At 44.0% G+C, this 22,968-nt stretch overlaps 1 protein-coding gene across 8 annotated transcripts in view; it reads left to right on the top strand.

The window, feature by feature from the left end:
• Positions 1–1,379: 1,379 nt before the first annotated feature.
• Positions 1,380–22,968, top strand: part of LOC102918495 (zinc finger protein 175) — a 36,264-nt gene continuing 14,675 nt past the window's right edge. For 4 of the 8 annotated variants that reach the window (XR_013052829.1, XR_013052826.1, XR_006070536.2 and 1 more), the window contains exons 1-5: positions 1,586–1,790; positions 5,953–6,169; positions 7,154–7,280; positions 7,523–7,594; positions 12,623–13,969. Coding sequence is in view for 5 of the 8 variants with exons in the window: in XM_076576703.1 (XP_076432818.1) it covers positions 6,098–6,169; positions 7,154–7,280; positions 7,523–7,594; positions 12,623–13,969 (1,618 nt within the window). In the remaining 3 variants the exon portion in view is untranslated. Of the gene's footprint in view, positions 2,473–4,340; positions 5,041–5,952; positions 6,170–7,153; positions 7,281–7,522; positions 7,595–12,622; positions 20,297–21,852; positions 22,948–22,968 lie in introns of those variants that run through there. The other 4 variants (XM_076576688.1, XM_006986160.4, XM_076576695.1 and 1 more) reach the window with 4 other exon arrangements.

Genomic DNA, 22,968 nt, shown 5'->3' with positions numbered 1-22,968 from the left:
CACGTACCTCACAGTCCCACCCCTTCTAGCAATCCTGACACTGCTTTGGCTTGGGCAGACTGAGGTCCAATGACCAAGCCCAATCTTATGGGACTACAGGAGCCTTTGGCCCTAAAGCTCTGCTCACACTCCTGTGGTCTGTTCTCAGAGGAAAGAGCATGACCATCTGTGGAGATGGGCACAGCGGCACATGCCCATAATCCCAGCACTTGGAGAGTAGGTGCAGAAGATCCATCTAAACAGTGCAGGTCAGCCAGGGCTAGAGCTGAAAGGACACTAGCCCACCTGAGCATGTGGCTCTGGCGGGCCTTACCCTTCTCTCATTCCCTCTGCTTTGCCAAAAACCATCAGATTCATTCCTAAAGGTAGCTAGCAAGGACTGTTCCCTTATCTGGCCAATCCCTCCTTCCAAGGCGGACTACCAGGGTCCAGCTATCAAAGAACTGAAAGCCCAGCAATCAGAAGCCCCCTTTGGTTCACCTAACCAAATTAGCCGATTAAAATTACACACTTCGTCCTAACACCGGGCTTCCCCCTTTACCTCTGTCTCCTCTCTATCCAGAGGCCGTCCTTTGTCGTGGTCATGCCTCCCTCTCCCACTAGACAAATACCCTGCCCTCTTTCCCTGTTCCTTTCCCCTTCTCCCGTCTCTATCTCCTCTGCTACTGCATCATATCCATCTAACACAGACCTCCCTCCCCTCTCTTCTCCTCTTAAAATTGCACCTGGAAAGTCATTTGCTGCTGTTTTTCTGCCTGAGTCAGAAAGCAGCCGCTTTAACTTTTCTTCCCTGCTTAATAAAGAATCTCTCGGTGAAAACGGGTGTTTGGTTGTGGTTTGTGCCTAGTCCAGGGTCTGAGAGGGAGCCCCTGTTCTGCAGGAGGCCCCCTCTAGAGTTCTCATTAGGAATATGGACGTTCATTCTACTGTTCTGGTTATTTTCGCTATTTGACTGGCGTCTCCGCAATTTGCTCCTCACCAGCCTGCTCTGCATTGTTTCTATTCGGCACTGTTTGTTTTGTAGTTACACTTCTAAGTGAGGATAGATGTTTTTCCTCAGGGAGCCATGACATGTTCCCAGGATAGTGTACAAGGTTCATTATTTCAGACTTCAGTGTTCCCCATTGATTCACTTCCTGTTTCCCAATAACCCTTCCAACTTTTCAAATTTTAGAAAATCAGAAGAAAAAGAAAGCAAGCCTCAAGTTCGTGTGAAAATACAAAGAAATTTTAGGAATATGCAATATCACTGTCTCTTAGATACGTGTATACCCACCCACGTAGAAAATAAATCTCCTGACTATGTGTGACAGATTCAGACTTTTAAAGTCTGTGACATTCCACATGACTCAAGGATGTTCGGAAATGTGTATTCTGATGGTGACTTTCGCATAATTGGAATATGGACATGGCCATGACAACGTCTGGGGGGGGGCGGGGGGGGGAGAAAGAGAACCAGAATGTACACCATTATAACTATTGGCAAAACATAACCTCCCACGGGTGGTGGGCATGCGCAACACTACTTTGTAACTTTGCAAGCAGTAGTGGCAACGCGCAATACCGACTTCCGCCCGGGCGGGGCGGGGGGGTGGGGGGGAGGCTGAGGTGTGACCAGAAGTGTCCTAGAGTATCCATTTCCGCTTAGATCTTCACGTGGTTAGTTGTTGTTATCGTTACCAGGACGCCGTGGGAGTTTGGATTCGGAACCTGGGGAATCCTGAGGGTCCGTGGGCGGAAGTCGCGGCCCCGGAGTGCCGTGTGCAGAGTTCTCTGCCGTGCAGTGTGAGGTGAGTGGCGGCGGCGCAGGAAGGATGCTGTGCTGCTGAGCGCTGGTTTGTGCTGAGTGGCGGCTGAGAAGGCTGCTGGGGCATGCCAGGGTTGAGCTGGGCTGGGCGTCCTGTAGGAGTCTGGAGAGCAGGGTTGCTGAGGGCGGCGATGGAGCCTGCTGTTGTGAGCTTGGGGCTGGTGTGTGTCTGAGGGGCTGGTGTGTGTCCGCGCCGCTTTCTGTACTGGGAGTGTTTGCATAGCCCGTGACTGGCTTGAGTCCGTCTGTGAGAGGAGAAAAATTAGATGAAAATAGAAAATGAGTTTATAGACTGTTTTGACTTACACCCAGGCTGCAGTATTCTCGGTCTGCCCACGCCTAAGGAGTGTCAAGAATTGATAAAAGGGATGGTACAGTCTGTGCGAGCTCGTAGCAGTGGGCTCCAGGGAGCAGAGCTAGGAGAGGAGCCTTTGTGCAGGTGCTGGGGACCATGGCTTCGGCCCATTTCCCTAACCGGCTCCCCAGGGAGCTGGTGCTGAGAAAGAAAAAAATTAAAACTTACAATTCCTGTGGCCAGTTTTGGGTATTGGGGTCCTTGAAAGTGTGTAGGTTGCTCCGTGCTGGCCTGGCTTTAGGACTCTATGGACGTGGCAAGGCTCTGTGATCAGCTGTTGAGCAGCATGGTGCTGTAAACAGGTGTTAGGGTAAGTGCTTGGCCTCCTCCTGCCTCAACAGATTGACCGTGGTCGGGAAGCCCTATTGAAAAGACTAGTTAGTCATGGTGGAAAGCAGAGAGAGAAGGGGAAGGTTCTTCAATTAGCCACATCAGGCAGAAGAGGTAAAGAACCCAGTGACCGCAGTCTGTTGTAGTGACACAGAGGTTTGGGATTGCTGGTCAGGATGTGGTGGCTCCTGACTACCCTTTGGAGGCCCCTGACTACCCTTTGGAGGTTCCTGACTACCCTTTGGAGGCTGCTGACTACCCTTTGGAGGCCCCTGACTACCCTTTGGAGGCCCCTGACTACCCTTTGGAGGTCCCTGACTACCCTTTGGAGGTCCCTGACTACCCTTTGGAGGCCCCTGACTACCCTTTGGAGGTAGTACCGGCGGGATCCCTGAAAGTGGAGGCTGCTTAGTGTAGCAGGAGGGCTACATAGGCAACATCCTTTTTTGTTTTGACCTGTGTACATAGATGATTTAAGAAGTCCTGGGCGTGGTGTGTGTGGTCCTGCCTGTCTTTTTTTGAGCCCTGTCCTGCAGAATATTCCTTACATTGTTAATCTGTTCCTTGTCCTCGGCCCAAAGAGACCAATCTGTTTCCTCCTTGGTGTTTATTTCTGCTGTACAGTGAAGCCTCAAACGCATGCCTAATTGTCCTCCTCTGGGAGCAGTCTGTTCTCGGAGGCTTTACAGTTTCTGGAATTGAAGATGACTGCATCTTTGTGCCTTGAAGAGGGATGTATTAATCCTACCAGGAGATAGTAAGACCACTTCCAAAATTTTGAGTCAAATTTGAAGCAAGCTTGATTTTTATTGGGGTGTACCCAAGAACTGACCAGCGACTGCCTCCTAAGTAGGGTTAAAGAGAGTAGCCCTGAGTCCTTTTCTTAGGGCCCTTTTAAGGAGTAAAATTGTGAGTAGTTGCAAAGCAGATTTATTTTATTATTTATTTATTTTTGTTTTTTCAAGACAGGGTTTTTCCATGTAGATTTTTGGTTTTTCAAGACAGGGTTTTTCCATGTAGCTGTTTCCTGGCTATCCTGGAACTCGTTCTGTAAGCCAGGCTGGCCTCAAATTCACAGAAATGAATTCACAGAAATCTGCCTTCTGAGTGCTGGGGTTAAAGGCATGCCACCACCACGGCCAGGCTTGCAAAGCAGGGTTACCTAAGACAATGGAACAGTAAGGAATTACAGAATAATCTCAAAAAAACATTAGCCATCACCGTGTGGTCAGCCTGTGATCAGGGAGGGTTATGGGGCTGAGTGTTCCCAAAAACAAGTCAAAGTCATGAGTTGGGGCAGGTCAGGTTCCGGGAAACAGAAACTTGGGTTTAACAATACAGCATAATGGTTCTTGCCTTCAAAATGGAGTCAGGCGGGTTCCTGGGATAGTGTAGGTTGGATAGAGACAGCCAAGCAGAAGTCTAAGCCAGAGTGAAGATCTACTTAAGTAGACCAGGCCAGCCTCAAACTTGGCAGTGATCCTCCTGCTCCTGCTTCCTGAGTTCTGGGTTACAGGAGTGTGTCGTATAAATTGAAGGTCCCAGAAAATTAAAGTTTCTTTTACCTGATTGACTAAATAATCAGGAGGACACAGTTGTATGAAATCTTATCCCTCCCACTGCGACTTTTTTTTTCTTTTTTATTTTATTTTATTTTATTTTATTTTATTTTATTTTATTTTATTTTATTTTATTTTACAATACCATTCAGTTCTACATATCAGCCACGGGTTCCCCTATTCTCCCCCCTCCCCCATCCCACCCTCTCCCCTTACCCCCAGCCCACCCCCCATTCCCACCTCCTCCAGGGCAAATCCTCCCCCCCCCCCCCCCAGGACTGCGATCAACCTGGTAGACTCAGTCCAGGCAGGTCCAGTCCCCTCCTCCCAGACTGAGCCAAGCGTCCCTGCATAAGCTCCAGGTTTCAAACAGCCAACTCATGCCACTGCTACTTTTATTCTGCCGTTTCTCCACAAAAACTTCCCGTGGTTTCATTTCTACATTTCACTTCTTGATTATTTTAAAGCTATTAGGTGTATGACCTTGTCATGAATGCAGGTCGCTGTTAGGAGAACTTGGCTGTTAGTCATTTTCTACTCTGACTATTTAAGGATTTTTTGGGGGGAGGGGAGTAGGTAGCAGACACTAGCAGGAGTCAGTCTGATGGCTTTTGTCCATCTGTAGCTGGAGCTAAGCTGATTCAGGGTGCTTTGATTTTGAAGACAAACCATCGGATTTACTTTCTTAGGAATGTGTTCTCTGGCCCTCAGTAAGCGAAACTGAATGTGCTGTCTTTGCCTGGATGCCTTTTGAAAACACATTTGGGCTTCAGTAGCACCTGAAGTTTTCCATCTTCCACAGCACAAAGCACGAGGTCTGTTTTCCCCTCCCATGCCTTCCTTCCCATGTCACCATAGTTGTCTTTCTAATCTGACAACAGGAATGGTGTGAGGCAGGAGAGAGGTCCATCCCCTGCACTTGTACTTAGTGACCTTGGGTCCAATTATGGAACGCTGCACACAGCCTCATTCGCCTCTTAAAAAACCAGGTACACTAATGCTTGTGACATACAGTTCAGAGTATTGCGTGAAAATTGAATAAAATTGAGTTGACACTTGCTGACTTTTAGTCAAATTTCTTTCAACTTTTAATCGTGATTGTGTGATAAGTGCAGGTGCACGTGGAGGCCCAAGGCTTCAGATCCTCGTGGAGCTTGAGTGACAGGTGGTTGTGAGCCACCGACATGGGTGCTGCTGGGAGTCAACTTGGATCAGCCATGTAAAACAGCAAAGGGAAAGACTCGGTATGGGCTGAAAAGGAGCATTTTTACCAATATACACAAAATGTGAGGCAGGACAATAAAGGAACAGCTGTTATTCTCCGTAGAGCACAGCGGCTTAACTGTGAGAAGTCTGAAGTAGGATAGAAAGCCACTAAACAGAAAGAGTATTCTTTTATTTGTATTTCCTTCACTGCAGACAGGTGGAAGGACTTGATCCCCAATGCCTGTGAACACCTGCATCTTCCTTTAGAAACTTCACGTTGCTTAATATCCTCTCTTCTCACAGTTAAAGGGTGGGAAATCTGCAGTGAATTCTTTATAACCCTTTGTTCAAAACTGTGATCTTTTTGTTTGTTTTCTGGATCTTCATAAAAGATTTGAGCCAGGCATGGTGGCACACACCTTTAATCCCAGTACTCAGGAGGCAGAGGCAGGCTGATCTCTGAGTTCAAGGCCATCTTGGTCTACAGAGTGAGTTCTTGGACAGCCAGAGCTACATAGAGAAACCTTGTTCAAAAAAAAAAAAAGAGGAAAAAAAAAGAGTTGGTATTTTCTTAACCTTGTCCACTGCTCCGTAATGTTTGTGATGCCTGTCAGGTAGGGCTAAAACTTCACATGCAAATGTTGGGTGAGTGTCCCACAGTCACTGACTTTCCAGGACTTTCTGTGTCTTTGTAGATCCCCGAGTCAGGCCAAGTCATCCATGCTGCTGATTTTCTAGGACAACCAAGCTGAGTTCTGCTTGTCAGCTCTACTCAGCGGCTCCACATGCTCACCCGAATCCTGAGGAAAGCCAAGACCAAGAGTAGACACCACAGAGGACATGTTGACCGACATGAATTTCTGCCAGAAGCCCCAGAGACTGGAAGTGGAGGAGCAGGAGGGGTCATGTGAGGTGAGGAGACGTGCCCCAGAACCAGAGTGTAGACATTGGAAGTTCCAGATTGTAAGCTGTGTTCCTGAGGCAACCTTGATGCTCCAGCTAAGGACTGAAACCTCAGCATTTCCTCATCTTCTTGTGACATGTACATTGTGCTGCTTCTTGGGTTTAGGTTTAACTGCCCGTCTGTATGACATCCTCGGGAGCCCTGTTTCTATTCAACCTCTCTGTCTGGAGAGGACTGGCAGGACAAAGGAGTGGGCGCACCCAAGTCTAGCTCGGTGAACCAGAGGTTATTTTGGCCTCGTTATGGGATCGCAGATGAGGAGTGGCCTCCAGAGGCAGGAGCGGTTTGGGCAGTTGTGTTACTGATCTCTAGCATGGAAGATGGTTTGTGAAAGCTGTGCCTCCAAATCATCCCCCACCCAGTTGTGTCTCGCTGGTGGGTTTCTATTACTTCTGAACCTCGCCCAGAGCCCCCTGGTGCTCCCCAGATTCACTGTGATTTTCCTGCCTCTCCACTTTTCCTCCATTCCTTCTTGGAAAATGGTCTTCTATCCTGTTTCAAGACCTCATTTACAGCGCAACCTCTGTGCTCTGCAGATCGTGACAGCCATTCCTTAATTTCCCTCCCAACATTTTCTTGGTGTCGATTTGTAAACTGTTCCTCGTTAGCCCGTGTTGAGTCTTTGTCTGAGTTTTTCCAAGAGTGGAAGCTCATACTGGAGTGCTGAACTGCAGGAACCACACACAACTGTGGGCAAGCATAGTGTGGCTTAGTAGCTGTCATCCCACTTAAATTTGGTAGAGAAATTCTGTCCTTCATGAGGGTGGGAGTGAGTGAGACGTCACATGGCAGGGTATTTCTAGATACTGTCTTCATGCCTGAATGTAAAATGTGAAATCAGGATTTTTGTGGAAAGTTTAAATGGAACTTCCTGGGGGGCGAGGAATTACTAAAAACACATGGTTACTTATTGTATCTTTCTGTTATTACAGAGATTGGTGTCCTTTGAGGATGTGACCGTGAACTTCAGCCAGGAGGAGTGGCAGCAGCTGGACCCTGCCCAGAGACGCCTGTACCAGGACGTGATGCTCGAGATCTACAGCCACCTCTTGGCAGTGGGTGAGCACAGCTGGCCGGGGGTCCAGGATGAGCCTCATATTTTTCTCTTTGCAAAACTTGGTGGAATATCAGAAATCTGTCCTAATTTCTGTTGTTTGGCTCTGGCTTCACTCCCGTTGGGCACCTTTTATGTGTTCCTTTGCATGCAGTACTTACTGTTGACTTGGGCAGTTAGCCGGTACAGAGTTCACTGGCTACCCTCTAAGAAGATGTAACAAATCCAGTATCCTTCCAATTCACAGGGTATCCCAGGCCAGAGGCCATCTTCAAGGTGAAGGAAGTTCATTTCCCACATCAGAGGTGTCAGTGTCAAGGTGAGTGACTATTGTCAGGTGGAGGCAGATAGTTGAGAGGTGTAATCAGCCAGCTGACCTACTTATCCCCTCAGGAGTGGGCACCCAGATTGCCCTTTACTCCCAGTTTTCATAGTAAACACTGTACTACATTTTGTTAGGAGTCTTTAATAGGGACAGAAAGGTGGTTACTGGATATTTGCTTAATGGTCTGTACAAATTCATAGTCTATGTTTGCATGTCATGAAACATGAAGAAATCACACATGGATTTCTGTTTGTGCATCTTAACTGTCAACAGTTGACATCAGTGTGATGTATTGCTTGTGCAATGAGTAAAAAAAATGTTTCCTTGTTTTTGTTTTTTAGATTGTGTGTGTGTGTGTGTGTGTGTGTGTGTGTGTGTGTGTGTGTGTGTATGCGCGCGCGCACTAGAAGAGGCCTGAAGAGTACTAGAGTTACAGGTGGTTATGAGCACCCATGTGGGTGCTGGGAACTGAACTCAGGGCCTCTGGAAGAGCAGCAGACACTCTTAACCACTGAGCCATCTCTCCAGGCCCTCCTGTGATATCTTTTCATAACTATTTAGAGCATCTCATTGTATCTGTTCTGTAACCAGATTTTCTATGTATATATTACTTTTTGTATGTTTTGTCATTTTGTGGTTTTCTAATTCTTTCACCCCATTTATTTATCCCTTCATTGGTGTCCTTTTTCATCCTGGCTCTTCTTTTGTGTCCTCCTAAGTGAGCACCACCATATTCCTGTTTCACATGTTCTCCTGTAGTCATTTCTTACTACATTTGTGTATATATTTATGTTCCTGGGTGTGCACATCCACTCACCCCTGTGGAGGTCTGAGGACGACCAAACTCCGATCATCGGGCTTGACGGCAAGCACCTTTACCCCGTGAGCCATCTTGTGGGCCCAGTCCGACTTTCTTACAGGAGCTGCCTCTTAGTCCTCCTGTGGTTTGCGTTGTCGTCGATACAATGCAGAACCACCTGGAAGGAGTCTTGATGAGGAATTGTCTACATTCGATTGGCCTGTGGGCGTGTCTCTGGGGAATTCCATTCATCGATGTGGGAAGACCCAGCTCTGTGGGCAGCACCGTTCCCTGTAGCTGGGTCATCCAGTGTAGGAGTACAGACAGTGAGCTGAGCAATAGATGTGCATGTAGTCAGCCTTTCTCTTCTGTTCACGTGCCTGTGATGCGACCAATTGCATCCCACCACCTTGAATTCCCGGAAATGATGGACTATAACCTAGAATGCAAGATAAAATAAGTCCTTTCCCCCTAAATTGCTTCATGTCAGGGTATTTTATCACAGCAGTCAAAATGAAACCAGGACAGGCTCCACATTTGAATTGTGGTGATTTCTGTGTTAGCCTCTGCACTCTCTGTGTGGTAAACCTGCTGCCATGTCTAGCTATTTGGAGGACTGGTCCTGTGGATGGCCCCTTCCGCATTTTTGAGACATGAGAAACTAGAGTCATCATCATCCAAGTTAGAAAGTGCTTTCCTATGAGAAGCTGTAGTTTCTTGGCTCTTGTCCTTGAGTTTATTACATCACAGTTCCTGCTCATTTTTATTTTCCAGTATACGATGTACATGACTATTTCTTAATTCTGCTAAGATCAGTACAAACTAATTCCCTATTTCCTTAGACTCTTTGTTCCTAATGAGATTTTTGGATTTCACTTAGGAATTCAGTTTAACATTCTATCAACAGGTTTTTTTTTAGAGCAAACATTCTATTTTCTTTCTCTTCTTCCTGATAGAGTTGATGCAAATATTCAGTTATTTTGTATGATGTAGAATTCACCAGCTCTTCTGGTGGCCATATATTTCCAATTTGCAAATCTCTCCAAGTATTTTTTTACTTGTGCTCTGAGCCAGGTGTAGCTAGGTCTCTGTTAATGTCTCCTCTGCTGCTCTCCCCCATTGCATATAATCTGTTGATTAGATTGCCCCGTGGACAGCAGTTTGAGCTAATAAAGAATTATGTGTACTGAATTTCCAAAGATAAGCAAAAGAGACCACTTTCCCTATTTTAGGAGATTTTTCAGTGTCTGCTAAAGTAAGTGGAAGGAAACAGGTTGTAATGGATGGTGTGGTGTGACAGCATGGGAATCAGGAAAGCAGCCTTAGTGCCTTTGTCCTGTGTGGTTGAGGGAAAGCTGCTTGGAATGCAGCTGTCACCCGAGTGTGTAGAGAGTAACTGCCCTTGGGACTCACATGAAGTAGCCTCACCCTAATGGGAGATGACATGGAGTTGATTTTGAGGGCACATGGACTGGTTATTCATAAAGTAATTTTGAATTGGAATAAAGGACGAGACCAAGTAAACTTAGTTAATTTAGAGCAGTGGTTCTCAACCTTCCTAATGTTGGGACCCTTTAATACAGTTCTTTATGTTGTGGTGACCCCCAACCATAAAATTGTTTATGTTGCTACTTTGTAACTGTGATTTTGCTACTGTTATGAATCATAATGTAAATATCTGATATGTGACCCCCGTGAAAGGGTCATTCAAGCCCCCAAAAGGTGTCATGACCCACAGTGAGAGCCACTGAGTTAGAGGATATGTGTAAATGCTCAGAGTTAGGAGTAACTGACCATTTTTATATTGAGGTTATGGAGATATAGTGGAGAAATAAAATTTATTCTAAAGATGTATTTATGTTTATTTTATATGTATGAGTGCTTTGCCTGCATGTATGCCTGTGTACCATGTGTGGGCCTGGTGCTTGCAGAGCCATAAAAGAGTGTTAAATCCTCTGGAACTGGAGTTACAGATGGCTGTGAGTGGTCATGTGGGTGCTGGGAACCAAACTTGGGTCTTCTGCAAGAGCAGCAAGTGCTCTTAACCGCTAAGCCATCTTTTCAGCCCAATATTGGCAACTTATGGAGAAGCTTTTCAGAATCCTTGTGGTGCAAAGTTTATTATAGTGCAGATGGATGCTGAAGGATTGACAACGTAGTATCAAAAAGAAAAGTGAAGACAGTAGTGTGTGAAGTTTGTATTTAAAAGTTTGTTGCCCCCGTACTAAGGGATGGGAATGGGAAGACAATAGTCAATTTCTAGGTCTACCAGCCAGTCTAGCCAAAATAGTGTCCTCTAAGTTCAGTGAGCATGTCTCAAAGAAAATAAGGTGGTTGTAGCTGGTGAGATGCTTCAGTGAGTAACATGATTGCTGTGCAGTGAGAAGGACCTGAGTGTGTGTCCCCAGCTCCCAATTAAAAACCTGTGTCCCTGTAACTCTAGCACTAGTGGTAAGCTGTCAGTGGCCTGGGAGCCAGTCCAGCGGAAATAGTGAACTCTCGATTCAATGAGACACAAAAACTAACTAGTTAAATTAATTAATTAATGGAAAGCAATAGAAAGATCCAAAGTTGATCTCTGGTGTCCACGTGTACATGCAAAGGTGGGCACACAAATACCACACAAGAAGTTGGAGAACCATAAGAGAAAGATACTTAAAGTCCACCTCTGCCTCCACAAGTGAGCACACAGACTAACACACCCATGCACACAAGTCACACATCAGAAGAACAGAAGTAGGGCCATCTGGGCAGGTGGCTCAGTGGTAAAGTGCTTGCTCTGCAATGTGAGGACCCAGGCTTAATCCCTAACACTCCCATCAGAACCGAGCACAGTGGCACGCTCCTGTGATCCAGTGCTCGGCTGGCAGAGACAGAAGAGCCCAGAGCCTTTCTAGCAGCCAGTCTAGCTGAATTGGCAATTTCCAGATTCTGTGACGGACCTTGTCTCAGAAAACAAGGTTGAAAGTGAGTGAAGAAGGCACTGAGCCGTTGGCCCCCACATGCATGAGTAAACAAATGTATACCCATGAACACAAACATTACACAGATAAATAAATTACAAAAAATAAACATTTGGGGGTGTAAAGTTCAGAGGGAGGGCTTGTGGAACCAGGGTGAAGTATGTAGCTAACCCTTACAAACAGAGGGAAAGAAAAAATGTAACAAAAAAAACTTAACCAGGTGAGAAAATGGTCAGGGCTTTTCTCCAGAGTTAATGAAGTCTCTGCCTACATCCCCTTCTTCTGACGCTGGCTGCCCATTGCCAATAAAGTCGTGGCTGTTTTCTCCCTTACTCATTTATCTTTCTATATCTATAGCACAGGCCTCCTGCATAGTTGGTTGTCTTTCACCAAACCAAGTCTTCCCAACAAATTATCTAAGTCCTCTTGGCTACTGACCAACGCTTCGGTTTCCTCACGAGGAAAAGGAGGAGTGTAGGTGCAGATGCATTGTGGGATGGCTGTGGGGATTAAGTGAGCTCATCTATTCACGGCATAGTGTCAGGTGCCCTGTGTTGTGTGAGTTCATCGAAGAAAGACGTCACTCCAAGATGAAAATTTAAGGCCTGTGTGGCAGCAGGAAGGACCAGCCTCTGATGAACTGAACCCTGAATGGCACACAGGCATATTTATTGATTGTTGCACAAAGTTGTTTGTTGGGTAAACAAGTTCCTCAAACCAAAGTCCTCATTCTAATTCATGTTTCTTTAAAGGAAAGCATCATGTCTCCGCTACTCTAGTCCTTATTGTGTACCTTTTGCAGTGCCCAATAATCCAAGAGCCTCAGGTATTCCAGAAGCATCTTGTGACCAAAGTCATGTGAAGGCTGTAATGCCCCTTCAGAAAAACAGTTCTACAAATCATGAGAAACAATCACTGTTTTCCACAATGACACTTCTAGAGAACAGCTGTTCACTGTAATGTTTACCCTGGAGACAGTGAAAACTGTTCATTCTAATGTTTACCCTGGAGACAGTGAAAACTGTTCATTCTAATGTTTACCCTGGAGACAGTGACTCCTAGATTCACACAACAGCACAGATAGTTGCGCGGCACACATGGATGCTGTATTTCGTAAGTGTTGGCATTCTAGCCACGGTAGCATTTCTCGGCCTTGTCACCATCGTTAGCATCATTACTGCCTGACACAGATTTCTGTTCAGACTGATTCCTCCTTCATCATGCTCACTGTGTCTGTTCCTTCATCTCTTCTCTTAACAGGGGAATCAGAGCATGGCTCACCACATCAGATTTGTGTGAAAGCTGCATTTCCAAATGATGTATCAAGAGAACATTCTGTTAAAGAGGAACTGTGGCAGGATGGTGGCCCTACAAAGACAGATCAGCAAAACCAGATCCCACTCTTGAGTTCTGGCACTTTCTTCAACCAGAAAACACTGATAGGTGACAATAGTTATGAGCGTGAAGCCACCGGGAGATATATACCTTTAGGCCTCCACCTCATTTCTACACAAAACAGATCTCCAAAATGTTGCTCATTTGAAAAAACTCTGCAGCCTAATCCTAACCTTCAAGCAAATGGTGAACCTCAAAGCATTGCCCCAAAGCAGTCTAATGGCATTGTTGAATCCTGTCAGTTCTTCACACAAGGCCCTTCTAATGCTGTGTGCACAGTTCCTAACAGAGAAGAGAAAGCATGCAAAGGTAAACAGCTGGGAAAAGTTCTCAGCCCTAAGCAGCCACTTAGACAGCATGAAATTCCTTCTCAGGACACGCCGGTTGCATATACCATATATGGGAAAGTCTCCACTGCTAAGTCAGCTTTGTGTCAGCAGCAAATTGCTAACACTATAGAGACACCTTTTATTTGTCACATATGTGGAAAATCCTTCCTTCAGAAATATGAGTTGAGTTCTCATCCAGGAACAAACAGAGGAGAGACACCTTCTGAATGTCCTGACTGTGCAAAATCACTTAGAAGTACATCCAGCCTGCAGGTGTCTCATGAAGTCCACACAAAGGAAAAACCTTACAAATGCCATGACTGTGGGAAATCATTCAGCTATGCATCCCACCTAAAGGTCCATCTTCGAATACACACAGGTGAGAGACCTTATGTGTGTTCTGACTGTGGGAAAGCCTTTAGCCAAAAATCAGTCCTCACCACACATCAGAGAATTCACACTGGGGAGAAGCCTTACATGTGTAAGCACTGTGGGAAATTGTTTGTTTATGCATCAGATCTGAAGAAGCATAGTCGGTTTCACACAGGGGAGAAGCCTTATGAGTGCCTTGACTGTGGAAAGTTGTTCAGTAATAAATCCCACCTGCCTGTGCATCATCGAATTCATACTGGTGAGAAGCCTTACAAATGCTGCGACTGTGGGAAATCATTCAGAAGAAAATCCCACCTTAAAGTACACAATCGAATACACACTGGTGAGAAGCCTTACATATGCCCTGATTGTGGGAAGGCCTTCAGCCACAGTTCAGTTCTCAGCACACATCAGAGAATTCACACTGGGGAGAGGCCTTACACTTGCAGTGACTGTGGGAAAGCCATGTCATCTAAAGCCCAACTGAATGAGCATCAGAGAATCCACACAGGTGAGAAACCATTCGTGTGCATTGAATGTGGGAAAGCTTTCAGTGGCAGATCCTCTTTGCAAGTACATCGTAGAACTCACAGTAGTGAGAAACCTTTTGTCTGTCACAAATGTGGGAAAGGCTTCCTGCGCAAGTCACAGTTGTCATCTCACCAACAAACTCACACTGGTGAGAATCCTTAGGAGTGCTGGATGTGTGTGCAATTGTTCCGCCATGCATATCGGCTGAAGGTACGTCATCAAATTGAAATGGAAGGAAATGTTGCCGGTACTTGACTAGGAAAGTTTTCAACAACTGAAGGCTCATCTGTTTTAATCTGTGCAGAAAGACCTGATTTCAATAGACCCAGGGACTCATTCATACCTCACACTGTTCTTACAGATACTGTGATCATATGAAAGGTTTTACCACAGTCAATTCTTTAACCATTTTTTTTTATTAACTTTTTATTTATTCTTTGTAGATGGATTTTTCTTTTAGGGCCACCAGCTCACAGAGAATGACACAGAGACTTACTATTAATTATAAAAGCTCGGCTGGTATTTTAGCCTTGTTTCTAACTAGCTTTATAACTAAATCAACTCATTTCTGTTAATTAACTTTCTGCTTTGTGACTTGATTACCATTACTCTGTACTGCCCATCCTGCTTGCTCTGTGTCTGGCTGGAGACTCTGCCCTTCTAGCGTCCTCTGTGCCTGGAAATCCTGCCTAGCTATTGGCCGTTCATCTTTTTATTAAACCAGTTGCAGTCACATCTTCACACAGTGTAAAGGAATATCCACAACAATTCTTTGTGTCTTTTACATTATGCATCTCGATCCTATTCATTTCCCTCCCTTTTTTATCCACCCTCTGCCTTTGCCTACCCCCCCCCTCAAATAAAATAAAATTTAAAGAAAAATCTTGTCATTGAAGCTGCAGTGTGACACAGTCATACAGTAAACCCTTTCGTCCATACATCTTTACTTGCATGTGTTCATCGCAAGGAGTCATTGGTCCAGTTCAAAGCCTCTGGTTTCTGCTACACTATTGATGCTGGGCCCTCACTGGGACTCCTCTTGGATATCCTGGTGTTGCCCTGTGTCATGGAGAACCTGCAGCTTTGGGTCTTATTCATGTTTTTAATTTAAATAAAGAGACCTAATTATAGCTATACATTACTTATTTTAAATTCACAAATTATTATACCTGAGGAAAAGAATAAAGACAAGGAGAAGCACAAATATCCATGTTTATGCACTTCTGTTTATGTGTGTGCATGCCTCTGGGTGCATGTATTTGTGGATGTTCTTGTGTATTATGAGAACTCTTTTCTTGAGAAGACAGATTTCTACCTTCTCCCAAGAATTCCACCAAAGCCCAACTTAGGGAACCAGTGAGTTTACTGAGCACGCTTACAGAACATGAGGGATACTTTCAGGAGCCTAGGTGACTCCAAAGCAGCCACACTACTTAAAAGTTCACCCCAGCATAGATGACAACTTCCCCATAACTGCATAGATGACATTCCTTCAATTAATCTACCATAGTCTATACTTTAGCATCTTCCAAAACCATGAGGCTACAAGACTTGGAAGTATTCTGGAGTTGCACAGTGACCATTATTATATGGTAGTGGTTGCTGGCGAATTTGTCATGAATTTTCTCTCAAATGAAAATGTGTATCTATAACTACAAGTTACAAGGAGACTCCAGTTTTCATGTGATACTGACAAAGATATAAAGAGTTTGCAGGGACTGTGATCTGGCTCACTGCTTGTCTGTACATTTAATCCCAGTATGGAAAAGCAAAACAGCAGTTGAGAACCCTGTTGAGAATTGACAATTGTCCAGAATTGTCAAAATTTAAAAGATGTGATCCAGCTACTTTTTGGTTATTTTATGTCGATGACACACATTTATGGACATAGATCCAAGACTGTTTTTACATATTTCTTCAGCAGAATGAAATCAGATATCCACAGAGTTGGGGTCTCTTGTATCAGGGGTCTCTGAATTGAAACATTCTGTCCTGGAGGGAGGCTTAGTGGTTGCAAACATTTCCTGTTCTTCCAGAGGACTTGAGTTTGATTCCCAGCATTCTACATCAGGTAGCTCACAAATATCTTTAAATCAAGCTCAGGAGGATCTGTACCTCTGGCCTCTATGGGCATCTGCACTCAAGTGTACATACCCACACCAACACATATTTAAAAGATGCCAGGAGCAAACAACTCACAAGTCTCAAGAAATTACCAAAACATAAGGTTTATAAAGGCCTCTCCTCAAGGTTATGAAGTAGTAATTACTGCAGGGCATGAGAGGGTCTCTGATCATAAAAAGCTGCCTACAAGTTGTATAGGGAGCTCCATGGAGGCAGTCATCATCCATGCTGGGCTGGACTTTCTGTTGATGCAGCTGCTTTTGAGCTATGCGAGCCTTTCTAAAGAACCTCTCATTCACACTCCAGTAAGTCCATTACCTCATTGGTTCACTGATTGGACTTTTGTGGAATCATGACTTTGGCCTGTCGTCAGTGCCCTATCTGGGATAAATAGACATTGTTCACATCTCGGTAAGTCAAAACAGTCCAGCATTTCACTGGAGATCACTGTCATGACTTCTTAGCTTATGTTTTATGGGTGTTTGCCTGCATGTATGTATATGCACAAAGGCCAGAAGAGGGCATCAGATCTGGAACTGGAATTACAGATAGTTGAGATCCACCATGTGGATAATGGGAACCAAACTTGGGTCTTCTGCAATAGCAGCAAGTTTCCCTAACCACCCAACTTCTTTTTTTAATTGGATTATTTGTTTACTGGATTTTTGTTGTTGTTGTTTGTATATTCTAGATACTAACCCATATATATATATATATATATATATATATATATATAATTGTTAAAGATTTTTCCTTATCCTATAGACTGATGTTTTGTCCAAATGATAGTGTCATTTGCTGTACAAAAGTTTTTTAGTCTCATGATGTCCCATTTATTGTTGGTCTTAATGTCTGTGTTATCAGTGTCCTGTTTAGAAAGTCCTTTCCTGGGCCAATGAAATCAAGCCTATCCTGCACTTTCTCTTTGGCCAAATTCAGCGTATCTGGTTTATGCTGAGGCCCATGATCCATTTGGAGTTTTGTGCAGAGTGATAGATATGGATCTACTTTCATTCTTCTCCATGAGATATCCAGTTTGACCAGCACCATTTGTTAAAGATGCTGTCTTTTCTCCAAAGTGTATTTTTGGGTTGTCAAATCAGGTATCTGTCTGTATGTATGTGTGTGGGATTATATCTGGGTCTTCAACTCAATTCTATTGATCAGCATGCCTGTTTTCATGCCAATACCATGCTGTTTTTATTACAATAGCTCTGAAGGACAGCTTGAAATCTGGAATAGTGATACCTCCAGCAATTCTTCTATTATTCAGGATTGTTAGCTATTCTGTTTTTGTTTCTTTGTTTTTTGTTTTGTTTTTCTCCTGTGTTGCCATATGAAGTTTAAGATTATTTTTCTTTCAATTTTTATGAAGAATTATGTTGGAATTTTGATGGAGATTGTGTTGAATCTGTAGGTTGCTTTTGGTAGGATGGCCATTTTCACAATATTAATCTTATTGATCCATTCTTTCTATCTTCCAATATCTTCATTAATTTCTTTTTTTAATATCTATCTTGAAGTTTCACCTGCTTCGTTAGAGTTATCACAAGTTGTTTGTCTATTTGAGGCATTGTGTTTTCCTAATTTTTTTCTCAGGTATGTTTGTCATTTTGTGTATTGGAACGCTACTTGTTTTGTATGTTAATTTTGTATCCTGACACTTTTCTATAAGTGTTTATCAGCTGTAGAAGTTTCCTGGTGGAGTGTTCAGGGTCTTTTATGTATACAATCATATCTGCAAATAAGGATGCTTTGACTTCTTCCTTTCCTATTTGTATCCCTTTGATCTTCAGTTGTCTTATTGCTCTAGCTAAAACTTCAAGTATCATTTGAATTGCTGTGGAAAGAATGTGGACATTGTTTTGTTTCCAATTTTAATGAACATGCTTCTGAGTTTCTCTCCATTTAGGATGATATTGGCTGTGGGTTTGCTGTCCTTTATATCCCCAGAGTCTCTGGGACTTTATCATGAAAGAATGTTGGATTTTGTCAAAGGAATTTTCTGAATTTAATGAGATGATTATGTGTGTTTTTCTTTCTTTTTTTTTTTTTTTTTAAGATTTATTTATTTATTATGTATACAGCATGCATGACAGCAGTCCAGAAGAGGGCACCAGATCTCATTACAGATGGTTGTGAGCCACCATGTGGTTGCTGGGAATTGAACTCAGGACATCTGGAAGAGCAGTCAGTGCTTTTAACCTCTGAGCCATCTCTCCAGCCGGTGTGTTTTTTTTCTTAATCTGTTTATGTGGTGGATTGCATTTATTGATTTAAATGTGTTGAACCATCCCTGCATCTCTGGAAGGAAGTCAAATTGATCATAGTGAAATTGATCATATCTTCAAATAAGCCAAATTGATCATATCTTCTTGAATTCAATTTTCAAGTATTAAGAATTTCTGTATCTGTGTTCATAAGGGATATTGATATATAATTTTCTTTTTTTTTTATTGAGTCTATGTGTTTTTGGTATGGGATAATAGTGCCTTCATAAAAAGAATTAAGAAATGTGCCTTCTTCCATTTCTATTTTGCACTCTGGATCTTTAGTGGAGCTAGGTCCATAAAACAAAGATTCAGGGTCTGCAACATAGATTTTCCCCATAGAAGGCTAGAGACCCAAAGAGCATCTGAGAAGCTCTAAGGATCCAGAGTATATCCAGTGCTGTTTTACTAGAGGCAATTACATGTAAAGATACTATACAATGATTAAAGTATGTTTACAGCTAACAGAATGTTTTGTTTAATAGATAACCAGGGGAAACAAAAACAAGGAAGTATGGATAGAAAAATATACAGAAACTTAAAAGGCCTGAACATCTTAAGAAACAGTACATGCCCTGAACCTTGAGGTGGACGTGTCTGTTGTACAGACTATTTTCCTCTGTCAGTGTGACAAGGGTGCTCTTAGATGCAGGATGTTTCTTTCTCATACAAGGCTGCTGACAACACTTTACAGCCTCTCCTGCTGAAAATTCACATTGCCAGCTCCCAGTCCTGTTTCATGGACTGAGCTGTGCTGTCTGCAGCAAGCATCACACCAGATAGCTCACAGATACCTGTAACTCCAGTTCCAAGGAATCTAACTCCCCTTTCTAGTCTTCTTAGACATCTTGCACATCCATGGCATACACTCAGACATACATATACCTAAATAACTTTTAAAAGGAAAAAAAATACACACAGAGGGTATTTTTCAGAATATGTTCAGTGTGGAGCCAGATGTCTATAATTATAGAAAGGGGAAACTAGGGACGGATGATTGCCTCTGAAAACCAAAGCAGATAAATTATACTGAAAATATGCGATGTCAGTTTAAGTTAGAAATAGGTTACTGTACACAGTATTAAGAAATGGCCCGTCAGTGTGGTACAGCCTCAGACTTTTCCTTTCATTTACCCACCCCTCCCTCAGTTGCACTGAGTGACAAATCCTTACTTCTGTCCCCCAGTATCATGATCCTATGGGTGCCGCCATGACACTACCCGAGGTAACAGGAAACAGGAACTCATAAGTACTGAGGTAACAGTACTCATAAGTACTGGCACATCACAACTAACGTTAGTAGGCATTGGTACCCTCCTCCACGTGATTCCTACAGCAGTTCAAGCCGAGGAGCACCAGGAGGAGGTGGCCGTGGAGGAAGCCAATCTGATAGAGGAGGCAGAAGCAGATACTAGAACCAAGACTTTGGATCAAGGTCTCCATTCAAAGAAACAAAAAGATGGAAAGTCTTCTGTCGTAACTACCCAAGGACTACTAAGAAAAGTTGTATTACCTTTTTAAATTTTTCTGTTTTAAGTTCCCCTTCATCATTTTTGTGTTCTTGTGAGGATAAAAGTAAAACATGATTAATTTTGATATTATGAATTGCTTTCCATAGCAAATGTTAAATGTGTAAGACTTGACTTGTACTAGTGTTGTAATTTTCCAAGTAAAAGTGTCCCTAAAGACTAAATAAATAAATAAATAAATAAATAAATAAAGTTAGTAGGCATAAACCTCATTCACTTCTCAGGGGAGAGATCCAGATGCAACTGGAACAGAAACCGGAAGTGGCAGGGAGGACCGTTTCCGTTTAGTTCCCTAGGAGGTTCTGCATTGGTGTCTCTGGACACGGAGGGAATTTGGAATGTTACATCGGGGATTCCCTAGCATCCGTGGGCGGAAGTCGGGCGGGGGTGGTGGTGGAGGGCGGCCGGTGTGCAGTGTGCAGCTCTCTGAGTCGCAGTGTCCAGTGAGCGGTGGCGGCGCAATGAGGACGCTGTCCTACTGAGCACTGGTTTGTGCTGAGTGACAGCCGAGGCGGCTGCAGGGGGATTCTGTGGTTGAGCTGGGGTGGGAGTCCTGTGGGAGTCGGGAGAGCAGGGTTGCTGAGGGATGCGGTGGAGCAACTGCAGTGCTTTCTAGCCTGAGAGTGTGATTGGAGACTCGGCTGTGAATCCTGGCTCTGGGACAAACACTGGCCACGGGAAGAGAAAAATAGCATAAAGATAAAAATGGGAAAACTAATTTATTCACAGTTTGGGCCAGAACTGAAAAGATAACCATTTTCAGTGTTTTTGTTTATGCTTTTTTTTTTTCCATTCCAGAGGTAAAACTTACAGAAGGATAGAACAAGAGCCAGGACATAAGCACATGTACATTTGCCTCTGGACTCCAGCCAGGATGCTGGGCGTGGTGCTTTGTGCAGGTGCCAGGGCTTTCCAATCCCAGAAGGCTATTTCCTGTAAGGCCTGGAGCTCAAAAGAGGAGTAAAAACAAGACTTTAGTCCCTGCTTGTATTCTTAGGACATGTACATGGATATGGGCCAGTGCTGTCTTCTGACCCCGTGGACATGGTGTCTGATTGGCAGGTGACCAGAATGATGCTGCTTCCATATTGGGACATGTTATTTGAGCTATGTTTGGGGTTGAGTCTCAGGAAACCAGTAAATTAGATTCTGTGGGAAATGTCTATTGACTTTCAAGGTAGTGACATTTTCAGGAGCCTAAGACATCTCAATGACTGGAAGGTGAAACTACAGTTTGGTGATCGGAGGATACTGAACGTTCTTGGTGTCAGTGTCTGCATTCTGGTGTAGTGGAGGCCACTCCTTATGGGCAGGCATGAAGTGGCCTGTGAATAGAGGCCCTGGTGCACAAGTACATGTTTTCCAAACCACATTTAAGTGATGTTTCAGAAAAGAATAGGATGTATGGCATGTCATGGATGGACACAGAACTAGTCTGGAAATGAAATAGGAACCAGAAATGTCTATTGGCCCCTGAGCTTCTAAGTCAAGAGGAACAACCAAGGGCTCTTTCTAAGTGCTGACCACATGAGACAGTGGGAACAGTGTGTCATGTGATACCGATCCCTGCCTGCTCTTCTACTCAGTGACCATCGGGCAAATTAAGGAATAGCATCCAGCCTCATTATTATATATGACTGAAATGGTCATGTAAAATTTAAATAGAAATGAAGTTGGCAGCTTGCTGGTTTGGATGCATATTTGCCATGTGCCGGGCAGGTGCCTGGTCTTGAGTCTTATCCTTCATCAGACTCCCATCCAGTGCTAGTGAACATCACCTGCATCCTCACTTTGGTAATAACCAAGTTAGACTCTGATGACAGGAGCAGGACCCTCCTGAGTCCGCTTTGCCAAATCTGCATAGCGACCTTCACTTGGATCCTGAGAGTTCGATGTTAGATCAGTGGTCACATGGTCATTGACTTCCCAGGACTTTCCAGTGTCTCTGCAGATCTATGGTCATGCCACATCATCCAGACTGCAGTACTCGGGTGATATCACAGCTGGCCTCTGCCCAGCAGCTCTGCTTAGAACCTCTAATTGCCAACCCAGCTTCCAGCTCTTGTGGATATTAGGTCTTCTAGGAAGAGACACCAAGAGTGGAAACCAGTGAAGGCGTGTCTGCTGATGTGAAATTATCCCAAGAACCCCAGAGACTGGGAGCACAGGAGTAGGATGGGTCATGTGAGGTAAACAGGATCTTTCCCAGGTTTCCAGATCCCCAGAGCTAGAGACAGACACTGGAGGCAGCAGGTCCTGGGCTCCCAGTTTCTGAAGTGGTGGAGTGGACCACAGGAGTCAGATCCTCCCCCCATCTTATTGTGACATGCTGATTGTGCTACCTCTTGGGTTCTTCATTTAGATTTGTCCATGTGCCCAATGACTTCCTGTGGAGTCCATTTTTCTACAGCACACCTGCAGAAGGCAACTACAGATCAAGGGAAATTTCAAGTACAGCTTGGTGGACCAGAGAGTTATTGTGGCAACTTGGGCAGCTGTTTCACTGAAAAGTCCCTTCTCAGCACTGGGGAAGAGGCATGACGGCTAAAAAGACCCCACGGTTTCCTGTGCAGCTGTCGGAGAGCCGCATTGCTGAAGATTCTCCTCGCCTCATCCTCACTCCCCAGCTGAATTTCAGTCCAGAAAAATAACAGCTACCCAACAATTAAACATTCGTTGAGCCGTCTCTCCAGCCCATGCAGATCCTGTTTTTACAAGTTTCTGAGTTTCTTAAGAAGCTCATGTAACACTGGATCCCAATGACTAGGCACAGATACAGTCTATGTAATGCTACTTAAGAAATGTCATGCTGTTTGTACTGTGTTAAAGTTTCTGGTATCTGGGAATTGTGTCTGGTATCCTTCAAAAGGGAAACAACTTGAATATATAATAGCAAGACTTTTGTTTTTATTAAAGTAAGCTTCCTTCATGCCTAGAGTAGAATATGAAATGGGTGTTTATAAGAAGCCTAATGATGCATCCTGGCGAATAGTCACTACCAGCCCAGCCCTACATGCCATGCTCTAATCCTCAATGATTTACCCATTATTCATGTT

The sequence above is a fragment of the Peromyscus maniculatus genome, chromosome 1 (assembly GCF_049852395.1).
Source record: "Peromyscus maniculatus bairdii isolate BWxNUB_F1_BW_parent chromosome 1, HU_Pman_BW_mat_3.1, whole genome shotgun sequence".
Taxonomy (NCBI): Eukaryota; Metazoa; Chordata; class Mammalia; order Rodentia; family Cricetidae; genus Peromyscus; species Peromyscus maniculatus.
This window is presented reverse-complemented; position numbering and strand designations above follow the sequence as displayed.